At 48.3% G+C, this 13918-nt stretch overlaps 2 protein-coding genes and 1 long non-coding RNA gene across 5 annotated transcripts in view; 1 reads left to right on the forward strand and 2 right to left on the reverse strand.

Annotated features, from left to right (window-relative positions):
* Positions 1-11952, forward strand: part of LOC26533459 (uncharacterized) — a 75236-nt gene extending 63284 nt beyond the window's left edge. The window contains exons 4-5 of the long non-coding RNA XR_004469934.1: positions 11277-11551; positions 11608-11952. This is a non-coding gene — a long non-coding RNA (uncharacterized lncRNA). The remainder of the gene's footprint in view (positions 1-11276; positions 11552-11607) is intronic.
* Positions 161-3000, reverse strand: LOC4812373 (solute carrier family 22 member 3-like). Its single transcript, XM_001352843.4, has 6 exons — positions 2632-3000; positions 2346-2577; positions 2175-2278; positions 1341-2116; positions 1099-1280; positions 161-1033 (listed from the first exon to the last, which is right to left on the reverse strand). Exons 1-6 carry the CDS (start codon positions 2844-2846, stop codon positions 857-859), a joined length of 1686 nt encoding a protein of 561 aa, XP_001352879.3. The 5' UTR covers positions 2847-3000; the 3' UTR covers positions 161-856.
* Positions 3235-10516, reverse strand: LOC4811944 (uncharacterized). Of its 3 annotated transcripts, none has more exons than XM_015188462.2 (7): positions 10316-10516; positions 8590-8950; positions 6522-8526; positions 6046-6450; positions 4528-5983; positions 4377-4470; positions 3235-4320 (listed from the first exon to the last, which is right to left on the reverse strand). In XM_015188462.2, exons 2-7 carry the CDS (start codon positions 8930-8932, stop codon positions 3980-3982), a joined length of 4644 nt encoding a protein of 1547 aa, XP_015043948.2. In that variant the 5' UTR covers positions 8933-8950; positions 10316-10516; the 3' UTR covers positions 3235-3979. The 3 variants fall into 3 exon arrangements, with proteins under 3 accessions (XP_015043948.2, XP_015043947.2, XP_001352878.3); XM_015188461.2 differs by having other exon boundaries at positions 10306-10516; XM_001352842.4 differs by lacking the exon at positions 10316-10516 and adding an exon at positions 10057-10225.
* Positions 11953-13918: the final 1966 nt, after the last annotated feature.

Below are 13918 nucleotides of genomic sequence, written 5' to 3' on the forward strand. Positions count from 1 at the left end.
GTGCTAGTGTCTGGTCTTCTCCATGCCTCTCCTCCACTCCACTCCACTCCGCACCGCTGGGCAGGCCCTATCACTGCTTGATCTGCTGCTATCAGGTTCTTATCAGTCCCAGTCCAAAACTATTTGCTCTCGACAGCTTTGGGTGAATAAAAAATTACACTCCAATCGTAGCACACGTTTAATTGTGAATGGTTTTAGTCGGACATTAGCACCAAACTGTTGATATCAGTCTAGTACATTGTATGTGGGATATGGCCAGTGTATGTTCTATCAGACGGCGAGACACTCTGTCTGAGGTGGGGGAAACAGCTGTTCCTGTTCGTTGCCTGATGGCTCGACTGGGTCAACAAGTTGTCTGGCTGCATGTCGATGACCTTGTCAGGGAGCGACAGTGTTTGGCTTCACACTTGATTTAGGTAACCCTAAGATGATTAGGTGAGGAAATTGAATACACAAGTGACTGAATGACTGACAATCAATTTGTTCACTTCCATTGCCGACCAGACTGATAAATCAATGATAGGTAGCGATAGCGACAATGAAACCGCAATCAATGAGAAGCCTAGTGAATTATTGACGGTTTGTAATTGAAAATACGAGTATGTCATCGAAGGAAGCTATAAATCGGTGATAAGTCGTGGAAATAACAGTCGCTTGTGATAAGCCACTACTTAGTATTGATTCAGCAAATTCCCAAAGTACTCCATCGGGAATCGAATCGTAAAAACTCACCTTAAAAATGTCTAAAAATGCCCTGGCTTCTTATATTTATAAATTTTTTATTGTCTTTGACTCTTTTTCTGATCACGCACTGATCTCTGGTCTCCATGACACCCCAAAAACGGTTCAGTTTCGATTAGACAGCACTTTTTGTTGCCAGGGGCTTTGGCATGCTTCTGTCCAGGGATCGTGCCTCCTCCAGCGTGGTGGGCAGAGCCTTGTTCGTGGTCTCCGGAAAGTACAGCGTTAGACAGGCGCAGACAAAGCCGAATAAGGCAAAGAGAAAGTGGGGAGCGTACGTGTAGTAGGGAATCTGCAAGAGAAGAGGGTCTTCATTAGGGAGACACTGGCGGAAAAGTGGACGCCGACACCACTCACCAGCAGAGGAGTCTGGGGAGCCAGCATGGAGCCAAAGCGACCAACCATCGAGCAGAAGGAGAGCAGGCTGTTCCGGCAGTTCGTGGGGAAGATCTCAGAGGTAAAGAAGTACAGAATCACAAAGCTGCCAGTAGAAGTCATCTTGGCCATGAAATATAGCACAGAGGAGGTTACCGGGTAGGCTGGCAAAAGAACTGGCTTCGTAAATGGTAGTTCCAGTGAATAATTGAAGCAAAACTTACCCTCCTGCAAAGCGGGTACAGCCAGTAGAAAGAGTGTGCAACTCGTCATGCATGAGGTTAGGGCCCAGCGTCGACCAATGCGGTGCATAATCACTGTGGCCAGAAGAGAGCCCGGCAGCTGCATGAACCCCATCATACTAAAGTTCTCGAACTTGCTGCCCTTCAGCTCGCTGGAATTGAGGCTGAGGCCTAGGGCAATGAAGGTGTGGGTGAACCACACGAAGCAGCACTGGGCAATGCGCCAGCCTAGAGCATGAACAATCTGGCGCAGGCTGTAGTGGCCTCCTGTGGCAGAAGACTTAGCCACTAGCTGCCGGTTGGAGCGCATCAACTCAGTCAGCTGCTGCTCCGACAAGGATTTTCGATTGACCCGAGCCACTTTACGCAGAATGTTCATGGCGTCCAGCTCCTTCGACTGACTGAGCAGCCAGCGCACGCTCTCCGGCAGCAGGCAGATAAAGATCAAGTGCAGCAGTGCCGGGGTGTACAGCACGCGGAGCAGCACCCGCCAATCCCTGATAAAGTCGGCCAGGTAGCCCAGGGCAGCCTCGGCCAGTCCATAGGTGAGGGTGATCGACGTGGCAGCCACAACGCGATGCTTCGGGCCAACCAGCTCGAGGGCCATTAGGAAGGCGGTGGGAAAGAGAGTACTGCCCACGGCCATGTCCAGGAACTCGAGGCCCAGGAAACTGTAATAGTTTGGGGCATGCGAGCGGGCCAGTCCGGCGAAAGCGCTGAGAATTCCACCTATGACAAGCAGGCTTTTGCGACCATATCTAAAATGGGAATATCTGCTTGCTATCGGGTCTCTGCACTAGACCATAAATCACTTACCGATCTGCTAAATATCCTCCGAGGGGTATTCCCACAAACTGTCCTATGTTATTGACTGTGCCCACCATCGACAGCTTCCACTGATCGCCGCAAAAGATTCCAAACTGTGAATGAAAGATTATGCGACAAAGATCATATATTTCTGCGTCCTTAGAACTCCTCCATGCCCACCTCGCTTGCTATGGTACGCTCGTCTTCTACCATCTTGAAGCCTGCTTCACAGCTAATCAGTTCACTCTGGTTAAAATTACTTTCATTGCAAGCTGCAGATGCAGTTTCAATTTCAGAGCTGAGTGCATAGTGCTGGCACTGATCCCAAGCTCCACGGCTTTGAGGGGTCGTAAAGTTCAGAAATGGGGCGGAGTAGCTGCTATCTGAGCTGTCGCACTGGGTAATATTGCATCTGCGGATAATTTGTATTGGTTATTGGTTAGCGAAGGTTACTCATAGATTGAACCTGTGGGCCACATTACTGGCGGTGAAAATGTACGAGATGGAGTAGAAGGCATTGCATATTATGGGCAGGCAGAGCAGCAGATAGTTGGTGATCTGGAAGCGACCAAACTGTCCGATCTGGACGATGATCGCGTCCAGTTGGCTGTCCTCCGTGGATGTGGCGCCCGACTCTGCCACCTGCGGGACCCCGTCCAGTTTGGGCTGCAGTTTAAGCATGCTGCTGATAGCGCCGTCTCTGAGTGACTGACTCGCCAACCCCCAGCCTCCAACTTGGAATGCCGCACGCTCATTGCCCACTGCTCTTAATTGGCAAAATTATTCACGCCGCCCTGGGGGGCGTGGATGTGGATCTTCCCCCAACGTTTTCCCTCTGTTTTTTTTTCGCACGTTTCAATTACCTAGGCGTCGGGTCGGACCAGCACGCTTACAAAGAACTTTGACGGCAGCTGGCAAAAATTAATTGCCGGATTAAGTAATACTTAGCACCAGCTGGAACCTGAGCGCTGTCTGCGATCTACTAGCAATCTTCGGCTTGCAGCGGATACGGGTACGGGCATGGGTAGGTGACTAACCTTGCCGCCTTATCAAGACTTCAATGGAGCCATTGTAATGTAATTATGTTTTTATTGTTCCGATTCAATGCAAGAATTAAAAATATCACTTGATGTTGTTTTTGTTGTTGGTGTGTTTGAGTGTGCTGTGTGTGTCGGTAAATAAGAGAGTGAGTGAGACAGACTACATATAAATAGGGTAAAAATACAGACGTATGTATGTACGTACATATGAACCATTTAGAGTATTAAAGCTTCGGTCAAAGGAAACTTGGCGTAACATTACGTACGAATATAAATACAATTTCAAATACAAATATATGTGGGCGTGAAGCATAGCACTACCTTTCCAACTTCTCCATTACTCCCTAAGCCTTAACTGGTTTACTATGGCCAATACCGAATCAAAGGGAAAGGGGGGGGATTGGCTCCAGAGGAGTTATCTGTACAACCTACAGGAGATTTTTTTGTTTGTTCGGCCTGTTTTGCTCCGTAAATCATTGCTACAATAATTATCCAAATGTTGCGTTTGTGTCAAACAGAATGTCAATAAATAATGCAATCGTAATGGGTTTACGAGTCCTAAAACTACAAACTACATATATATATGGTGCCCTCTACATGCGTTAAATACATGAGACATAAATAACGTTTTTTGATTTTGTAATACCGCCTTGCTACGTTAATATCAATCAATCAATCTTATCATTTGCAGTGTGATAATTCCGTTTGTAACTAGTTAAAAGGGGACTACCGACTGTGACAAGCTACTATTCCCAGATCAAGCATGCATACAGATTACAGATTATACATGGGATTACTGGTAGCATCGAACAACTGAGTCCCCGTCGACTCGATCATGGACCTCAGGGCAATGCTTCGTTGTTTGGCCACTGCCTTGCGCAGTGTGAGCTCGAACACATTGTCTTCGTCGATGTTGTCCATGGGCAGGTGGTCCCTACCCTCGGCAGACTCCTCCGGACCCCTGAAGACGAGCTCTTCGTGCTCATAGAGAACGCAGGTTTCGGCAAATTCCTTGGCAAAGTATTGCGCAGTGTTCCGATTTTGAATGACCTCGCTGGGAAAGCACTGAAGGAGTTCCTCAAAGGTCAACTCCGCCACCAGATTGTTAAGGATCTCTGCAAGTTAGGATGGTTAGGATACTGCTCAGACAGATCAAGCCTGTACCACAAACCTGTTATATGCACTTTCCAGTTGGGCAAAGCATCCTGCTTGCTGAGAATCTTGCGCAGCAAACTCTCCCAGTGTTTGGGTGTGAAGCCGCAGGACTAAAATTATACGAATTTTAAACTCTTATCTCGCCAGAATCATTCTCGAATACTGACCTTTCCATACTGCCATAGATAGGCGGGACAAAAGCTCAGCATGTAGTTAATGGCCAAGTTCTTCGGCAATATGATTACCAAAAAGCTGTCAATGCCCATCAAGTGCGGCGTCTTTTGAATGAATGCCAAAAACTCCGAAATAATCTCTCGATCCACTTTGCTGGAGGCCAGAAGACTTTGAATCTTCAGTGTCAGCGTCAGCAGCTCGTTGTGCCAGCTAACAAAGCGGACCTTGAACTCGCCTTCATCCTTGTTAGGATAGCTGAAGTCACTGCGTTCGAAGGGCGGCAGTCGGTTCAAATATTGTGGACGCTCCAGTAGGCAGGGAATGGGCCGTATATAGGATTTGATGTGGCGGTCGTATTCCTCGCCGTCGGCCAACTTGTAGTCGGGAATAAACGGAACGTAGATCAGCTTGCCGGCCAGGGGATCGTTGGGATTCTTCACCATTGGCTTGGGACAGTAATTCGGTGCCATGCCCACCATATAGGAAATGCACTCCATGCGCAGGTTGAGAAAATCTTCAGAACTCGACTGCTGTTCCACATCCGCAGACTGGAGATCCGTGATGAGATCACTGAGGGCCTTCAGTCGGCCCATGTACATGCGAAAGAGGATCTTGAGACCCTTGAGATTCGTAATGGCCAGATCGTCGTCTGGCTGGGGCTGCGAAAGCGAGGCATTTGAGTTGCGCTTCTGGAATGGCGACGACTGTTGTTCCTGCAGCTGATCGTAGACTATACGCTGCTGCCTACCGTTGATCGATAGGCTTGCTGATCTCTCCTCCTGCGCTGAGCTGGCGCAGGAGCTGGACAGAGACTGGGCGTCCGCCTCGCTGTGCAGCGAGGGAGCCCGAGAGCTGCTGCACTCTTCGTCGTAGTCGTCGTCCAGCTGGGGTGGTGTCTGCGACCGAATCTCGTGGGGCTGCAGCGATGAGCTCACATCGTAGAGATCATAATAATAAACCTGTAGAATATTCACAAAAACCTTCTGAGAGGTTTGATAGCCCTTCTGGCCAATGTGCGAGGCAATGTAGTTGAGGAAGAGTTGCAGCAGCACATCCAAAGTGAGGCTATGCTCGATGCAAAGGGCGTGAATGAAGGCATCGCTGATGGCCTCTATTAATGCAGGCTGCTCGTTGGCCAACAGAATGGTTTCACAAAAGTCCGAAAAGGATACGATGGCACTCGGCGTGGGCGTGGAGACACTAGCGGGCTTGCTTTTCACACCGCCTCGACGGGTTTTCTTCCGCGAGCTGGTGGTCTGTTGCTGGTCAGCCTGCTGATGCTGGCGTCGCTGATAAATCACAGTGCTGTCGTCAAAGAGAACATTCTTGTGCTTGATCAAAGCCGTGGCCAGGGTTCGCCTGGTCGACTTGGCTATGATTTCCTGGGCCAGGAGATAGTTGGACATGCGGCAGGCTGTCACAGCCAGCAGGAGGTTCTCATCGGCGGAGCTGCAAGGGTAAATTTCAGCTAGGATATATTCAGCACATAACCATATTATTTGCAGCCTTACAGCGTGTTCAAGTATTTAAAATAGTTGATGAGCTCTCCGCTCATGGTGTCCGCCACTACAGGGGAACACAGCATTATCTGGGGTATATCCACCGGGGCGTGCTTGATGAACATATTGAGGAACTCCAACGAAATCGGCACCAGCTTGTACCCCTGCTGCAGCACTCGGGCCGGGGTGAAGTACGGTCGAACTGTCTGGTTAAGAAAGGCGGACCTCAAGCGATCTGTTCCCAGGCTGAGTAGGAATAGTTTTACTGTGTAGATTAGGCCTGCCAATTCGGATGTTTCCACATCTTCCTCGTTGTCCATGAACTGCTGAATGTAGTTGTTGTAAATGTCCACCAATTGGATCTGGCACATTTTGTAGAAACCCGTTGCTTGGAGATAAACCTCCTGCTTGCTGGAACTGCAACGGAAAAGTGGGGAACCGATTATCACACATTGAACAGATGAAGAAAAACTCTTGTCAATACTCACCGTATTGAGAAGTCGGCCAATTTTCGACAGTTCGCAGTAAACATTTTCCTCAGCAGCTGCTCGCGCTCCGAGCCCAGCCGCTCGCCCTGCAATGTGAGGCTCAGCCGCAACATGACATGGGCCTCCTCCATGAGATCATAGAAATTCGAGCTGCTCGCACTGCGATACGATTCCGCAATGCCCTCGAGATCCTCGATGACGTGCTCTACCCGGGGCACCTCCAGGTTGTAGAGGGTCCACTCATTAGTCACCGTTGAGGATTGGGCAGCGCTGCTGCTCCTCAGAAGGCTGCTGTGCTTGGCCTTTGCTTCGGCCAGCAGTCTGGCAGCAATATTCCGCTTGACAGCGACGGTTGTGGTGGACACTTCTCCCGTGCTGCGACGCTTGTGCAGCTCCAGGGCGGCATTGGTGATCAGCACCAGCTGCTCTCGATTCACGCAAACAAACTGAACGTGCATGAAGGCAGCAAGACCCACGACAGCGATGGGCGTGGTGATGTCTGGTGCAGACTCCTCGGGAAAAATGCCCCCAATAGAAGGATATTCGAAGCGATTGTGGAAGAGCTTGTGGCCTATCCGCGAGGTGTGCGTCTCCACGGACTCCGAGGTGACTGCAAAGACCACATAATCGTTGATGTGCACCTGAATGACGGGAGCCGTAAAGCTGTAGCTGGCCACAGGCTTCTCGTTCTCACTGTACCATTTCCCCTGAGCGGAGAACTGATAGAGGTAGCCGTCCACACTGCTGGCCACCAGGAGAGCATGGCCTATGCACCGTTGATGCTGCGAAGACTTGAGGGTCCTGCGATTGACGTGTTTGAAGGTGGTGACGGCACTAGGCACCTGCTGGTTGCCCATGTCGTACTCATCGTCCTCTAGGTCCGTCCCCTGGCCAGTCCTTTGGTAGATTGCCTTCAGATCCAAGCAGCGCAAGATGTCCAGAATTCTGGGCTGCTGCTCGGATGTTTTCATGCAGATCTGCAGTAGCTTTCTCACATCATATTGCACAGAGGCGTCCTCCAGGTGATTCCCACCTGCGATGCCACGCACATTCATGGCCTTGGCCTCGTTGACGAGCTTTATTTTGATATCGCCGGCCCGCTGGGGTGTGATAGTGATATCCTGGCTGTCCTCTGGGCCACCATTCTTTCCCCCACTCCCACCATTCTCGCTCTGATCCCACTGAGAGCGTAGCTCTGGTTCAAACTCACGCCCATAGGCGTTATTCACCAGCTTGGCCAAGTTAAAGTCCAACGGAGATCGTCCGGGCAGGGCTCCATTCAGTGCCATGGGAGCTTTTCCACTGCTCGTCGACTGCATGGAGTCGCTCTCGCAGCTCTGTTGACTGTGGGTGGAGCTAACCACTCCCCCGCTGGCGCTTGCCTTGCTGCCCAAGCTCAAGGATTCCGAGAGCGGCTCGTCTCCGATGCCGCCATAGTCGTTGTCCAAACAGCTCAACTCCTGCCCGGCGGTTGCCTTGCTGTTTGCCAGAGCATCAATCACCTTGAAGGCCACACAGTAACGGTGACTTAGGCAGGCGATGACATTCTCTGCCAGGCATAGGCGCATAGGGACAAAGTTCAGCTGCACAAAGAACTTGAAGGGCAGAAAATCGATAAACGCGAATCGGGGCTGAGTGTTCTCGTGGACACATTGCGTGTACTCGTACAGGTAGATCCTGTCCCGGCTGCTCACGATGATGTTTCCAGAGGTCTGACAGCACTGAACCAGCTCGGGGGGACTGCGCAGCGGCAGCTCGATCACGTCGATGCTCTCGACGAGCGGCGTCTTCGGCGTTGTCATCGAGGCTATTCTGATGGTGATGGGCAGCTCGTTGAGCTTGCTATCGGGGAACTTCCAGAAGTTGGCGTAGATCCGGACAAACATCTTGGTGTCATCCTCGGAGCAAACCGTATTGCTGTTGCTGCTCGAAGTGCAGCTAATGGTCGAGGAGGAGTGCACTGGGCTGCCAGCCTGCTCCTTTTCCAGGGTGAGCAGATACTTGCCTATGCGGGAACAAGCATTCAATTAAATGTTTATTCAGAGAACATAGGGGAATTCTCACTCACCCGCCTCGCAGTATATCAACTGCACTACCTCGCCAACGGTGGCCAGCGTGTTTCTGACCGGCAGTCGTTCATCTCCCCCCCCTACTCCTGCTCCTCCACCTCCAGGGGCATCTCCACTGATGTTTGCCTGCCCTGGCTCTCCATCTCCGTGTTCATCCTCCTGGTGCTGCTGCTGTTGCTGTTGCTGTTGCTGCTTCCCAGCAATGTCATAGATCTCTATAAACTGCTCCGCGCTGCTGATGGCAATCCGATTGTTGCCAATCAGACTTGCTGCCAGGATCTCGCCATTGAGGGCATACGTCTGCTGCCTGGCAAAGTTGTACGCCTGCAGGATCTTCACCATGGCTGCTGGAACTGGTCACTGCAAGAATCAGGAAACACTTCGGGTTAGGTTTTAGTTTAAAATTCCACAATAGCGAATACAACGCCCTGGGCAGAGTGACTTCATCGCCGGACGCACACAGACTGTCTGGTGACGGTGAATCAGTCCGTTCTCCACTACAGCAGCGATAGCGAGAGCGAGTGCTCAGCTTTGACTGGGGAGTGGGAGTGGGTTAGCAGACCGCTTAGCGGGGGCTCACTAAAGTGGTTGTTGTGTGGTGTATGGTGTATGGTGTGTATGGTCTGTACGCAAGCCATTAGCATAATTGTGCGTTTACGCTGGAGAGAGAGAAAGACACTGAGGGAGAGCCGTGAAATTGGAGAGATAGCGAAAGAGGGCTGGGCTAGCGAATGGGGGTGGGGGGAAGAATGGTGATGATCATTGGTATGCAAGCGACAGAACAGAAGCCTGAATAGTTCATGATACAAATATTCCCAAGTAAAGTTTCAAGGTTTCAAGAATATTACAACAGGTCAGTGCTGCACCTTTCACTTCCGCTGGAATTCATGCCGTATCCTTTTCCCCCTTCCCCCCAAACAATAAACAGACAGGAAATTAGGTCACAACAATATACACAGCACCCTACCACCCTCCTCTTCTTGTCACAGTGTCCTCTCCCCATCTTGACTAGGGTTGGGCCCGGCGACCATTTCGGCTCAGATTCCGACGCTTCTACGTGCGTTCCCCTAATTAAGCCATAAAGAACAACCGAACCACGCACCGACTATTCTGCATACCCTGGGACGCATCAATCAAAACACCGGCAAAGAGGTCAAAAGGTGCGAGCCCACAAACGGAGAGAAAGAATTCCGGAAATAGAGCCAGCACGCCATAAAGGAATTTATTCTTGGCTGACCTGGCTTGACCAAATCAATAAATACGACGATAATAATCCGTGCATTAACCTAAATGAACCTGGGAACTGCTCAAAGAAGGAGGACGAGTGCTAGGGTCAAGGTATACTAATACTATGGTAAGGGAGTCCCGGCTCTTTGGGTGGCATAATTTTTTTTCTCTCTCTTTCTCTCCCACACACAACAAACGCAACTGAAGCCGGTTAGGGCTGCTCTCTCGGACTGCCTTACCTTTTAGTGGTATACCTTGGTCGGAAGAAGGAAGGGTGAGGGATGGGGGCGTTCGTGTGTGTGTATGTAAATTGCATTTTGGCAGAGGCATTCAGTAAAAATCAATAATTTTGTGACATGCCAAGAATTTAGATAAGAAACTCTACCACACTACATATTTAACAAATCATTCATTTGTTATAAACATTAAAAACAAAACAAAAGCATGTAAAAGGCAACAAAACACTGACAATTATTGTAAACACGCACATTCTATTACCGCTTCGTTGTTGTCGCGGCTTGTACTGTTTTATTTTTTGTATTTTCAAGCCGTCGTTATTCAGGCCGCATTGCTAACATTAAAAACACTCCGCCCGCATATATCTATATTCACTAAATTAACGAATTTGTTGTTTGAAACATTAAGCAATGCCATTGGGGACAGTGTGACCGCGGATTTATCGCTAAAATATACCGTCCGACCCTCACATATATACCAAAATATACCGTAAATAGACTGTAGAATTCGAGTTCTATTGTACATATTCCTCGTTTTTGATATTCCGTGGAATATTATTAGCTATTTAGAACATTTAGCCATCCCCACATAACTTTATCCGATTAGTGAATCAATTTTCTACTTAACTGGCTTATTCCTAAAATTTGCTTTTATTGTATTTCTATATATCTTTAACAATTAAATTTAATAGATTGACAAAATATACCATTATATACCGATATACCGTAAATATACCGTCGGTTCAATTTTGATCTAAAAAAATACAGAAAAATATTAAAATTACCGTAAACGGTTACCCTGATATTCGCTCCACCACTAACCATACAGGTATGTAGATGTGCCAGTTCATACACCGAACATGTCGCAAACGAAATTTCTGTAACTTTCACATTCTGCATGTGTGGGGTTTACGGCTGCTGTCATTTGTGGACTATGTAATTTTTTCGTGCTCCATACCATTTTTGGAACCGCCTTTTTTGAGTTAGGACTTTTTGACGACGCACAATATCAGAAAGACGTTTATTTTGTATATGTTTTAGATGCTAATATTGCTTAATGCAGAATATACGATTATACTGACAGGATATATTAAATTTCATACATAACTTCACATTAGAGTAAGTCCATTGATATATTCTAGGGGCAAAGTGTGTATAAGTAAAAAATGTTAATATAAACATAAATACTATATGGTCCCATGCTGTTTTCTTCACCTTTCCAGTCCGCTCGCCGTCTCGTCCTGGAGCTCCTCGTCCACTATGGAGGCCCAAAGGATCTGCACCTAACTGGACTGTGACAGCCACTGGCTGTGCATCTGCAAGCCATAGCCATGATATCGCTGCTGTGTCGCTGAGTCGACAATGTGGCGCCCCGTCCACTGCAGCAGGGACCAGTGATCGACGGCGGAATTGTTGGTTCACGCCCACAGGAAATAATATCAGCAACCCCTTTTTCATTTGCCGCCGAATCAAACGCTGGGATTTAGCATCGAGACGCGTGAGTGAATAAGTATATAATTATGGATTTATTTTAAAAAATATCTTCCTTCACAGAGGACTTATGTACCCAACGCTTTGCCACAAGCGACCACCATCCGACGGAGACCTATCCAAGCATTACCGAGGCGTATTCGAGACAGACTGAGTCCTTTTCCAGACAGAGAGAATCCTATCCCAGCAAGACAGAAGCACACCCCTTGCAAGATCCGAAGCAAGCCATCGACTTTGCCATCGACAACAAGGACTTTGACTATGGTAACCAAGGGAGGAGCTACTCGGTCTGCTAGACTTTAGATAGATCTCGTTGTTGTTAAGGTTAAGGATATGAAATTCCATTCACTTAGATAGTAGATACAAATTTTTTCCGCTTGTTCATTTATTTATACTAAGCTAAGGTTTGATGAATAAAACTATTGAAAAAAAAATCATCCTTGCGAAGAATCGGGAAATATGACTGGGTGGGAGTTCTTGGAGCCTTCCCAAAGGATCATTTTCGAGATTTCGTTGCCGATCGAAGCTATATCTCGGCTAAACAGCGGCCGATCGGGGTCCGGCATGTCTTTTCGGAATGGCGCGATTCCTGCCAATCGACTGCGATCGGAAAAAAGGACATTCCTTTCATCACGATTTTCGCCAAAAATCATGATGGTTACATCATTAAAATTGCCAAAAATCGGCCTCAATTTCGAGGTCGAGATTTTGATGCCGATCGACAGTCTGGATCCTCACGATCCTGGGAGAGTATGTCGTCCACCGATCTGGCCCTATTTGCCTGAAATATAGCCTTGCGAAGATTTGAATTTGCGTATCTTTGAAATACTGGTATCTTCTGCATGCTATATCTCTGCAATACAGCGGCCGATCGGCGTGCGGCATGTCTTTTCAGGAAGGGGCGAGTCCTGCCAATCGACTGCGATCGGAAAAAAGGACATTCCTTTCATCACGATTTTCGCCAAAAATCATGATGGTTACATCATTAAAATTGCCAAAAATCGGCCTCAATTTCGAGGTCGAGATTTTGATGCCGATCGACAGTCTGGATCCTCACGATCCTGGGAGAGTATGTCGTCCACCGATCTGGCCCTATTTGCCTGAAATATAGCCTTGCGAAGATTTGAATTTGCGTATCTTTGAAATACTGGTATCTTCTGCATGCTATATCTCTGCAATACAGCGGCCGATCGGCGTGCGGCATGTCTTTTCAGGAAGGGGCGAGTCCTGCCAATCGACTGCGATCGGAAAAAAGGACATTCCTTTCATCACGATTTTCGCCAAAAATCATGATGGTTACATCATTAAAATTGCCAAAAATCGGCCTCAATTTCGAGGTCGAGATTTTGATGCCGATCGACAGTCTGGATCCTCACGATCCTGGGAGAGTATGTCGTCCACCGATCTGGCCCTATTTGCCTGAAATATAGCCTTGCGAAGATTTGAATTTGCGTATCTTTGAAATACTGGTATCTTCTGCATGCTATATCTCTGCAATACAGCGGCCGATCGGCGTGCGGCATGTCTTTTCGGAATGGCGCGATTCCTGCCAATCGACTGCGATCGGAAAAAAGGACATTCCTTTCATCACGATTTTCGCCAAAAATCATGATGGTTACATCATTAAAATTGCCAAAAATCGGCCTCAATTTCGAGGTCGAGATTTTGATGCCGATCGACAGTCTGGATCCTCACGATCCTGGGAGAGTAGGTCGTCCACCGATCCGGCCCTATTTGCCTGAAATATAGCCTTGCGAAGATTTGAATTTGCGTATCTTTGAAATACTGGTATCTTCTGCATGCTATATCTCTGCAATACAGCGGCCGATCGGCGTGCGGCATGTCTTTTCGGAATGGCGCGATTCCTGCCAATCGACTGCGATCGGAAAAAAGGACATTCCTTTCATCACGATTTTCGCCAAAAATCATGATGGTTACATCATTAAAATTGCCAAAAATCGGCCTCAATTTCGAGGTCGAGATTTTGATGCCGATCGACAGTCTGGATCCTCACGATCCTGGGAGAGTAGGTCGTCCACCGATCTGGCCCTATTTGCCTGAAATATAGCCTTGCGAAGATTTGAATTTGCGTATCTTTGAAATACTGGTATCTTCTGCATGCTACATATATCTCTGCAATACAGCGGCCGATCGGGGCATGGCATGTCTTTTCGGGAAGAGGCGATTCCTGCCAATCGACTGCGATCGGAAAAAAGGACATTCCTTTCATCACGATTTTCGCCAAAAATCATGATGGTTACATCATTAAAATTGCCAAAAATCGGCCTCAATTTCGAGGTCGAGATTTTGATGCCGATCGACAGTCTGGATCCTCACGATCCTGGGAGAGTATGTCGTCCACCGATCTGGCCCT

Source organism: Drosophila pseudoobscura, chromosome X, assembly GCF_009870125.1.
Source record: "Drosophila pseudoobscura strain MV-25-SWS-2005 chromosome X, UCI_Dpse_MV25, whole genome shotgun sequence".
NCBI classification, from domain to species: Eukaryota; Metazoa; Arthropoda; class Insecta; order Diptera; family Drosophilidae; genus Drosophila; species Drosophila pseudoobscura.

Excerpts from the sequence above, each read along its gene's own strand:
- LOC4811944 (XM_015188462.2), bottom strand. The coding sequence starts at position 8,932 with ATGGTGAAGATCCTGCAGGCGTACAACTTTGCCAGGCAGCAGACGTAT. Across the intron at positions 5,984-6,045 it reads TTTAAATACTTGAACACGCT|CTCCGCCGATGAGAACCTCC; the intron begins GTAAGGCTGCAA and ends TTACCCTTGCAG. Across the intron at positions 4,321-4,376 it reads CTGGAAAGTGCATATAACAG|AGATCCTTAACAATCTGGTG; the intron begins GTTTGTGGTACA and ends CCTAACTTGCAG.
- LOC4812373 (XM_001352843.4), bottom strand. The coding sequence starts at position 2,846 with ATGCTTAAACTGCAGCCCAAACTGGACGGGGTCCCGCAGGTGGCAGAG. Across the intron at positions 2,117-2,174 it reads GGAGGATATTTAGCAGATCG|ATATGGTCGCAAAAGCCTGC; the intron begins GTAAGTGATTTA and ends TTCCCATTTTAG. Across the intron at positions 1,281-1,340 it reads TGTACCCGCTTTGCAGGAGG|CCTACCCGGTAACCTCCTCT; the intron begins GTAAGTTTTGCT and ends TTCTTTTGCCAG.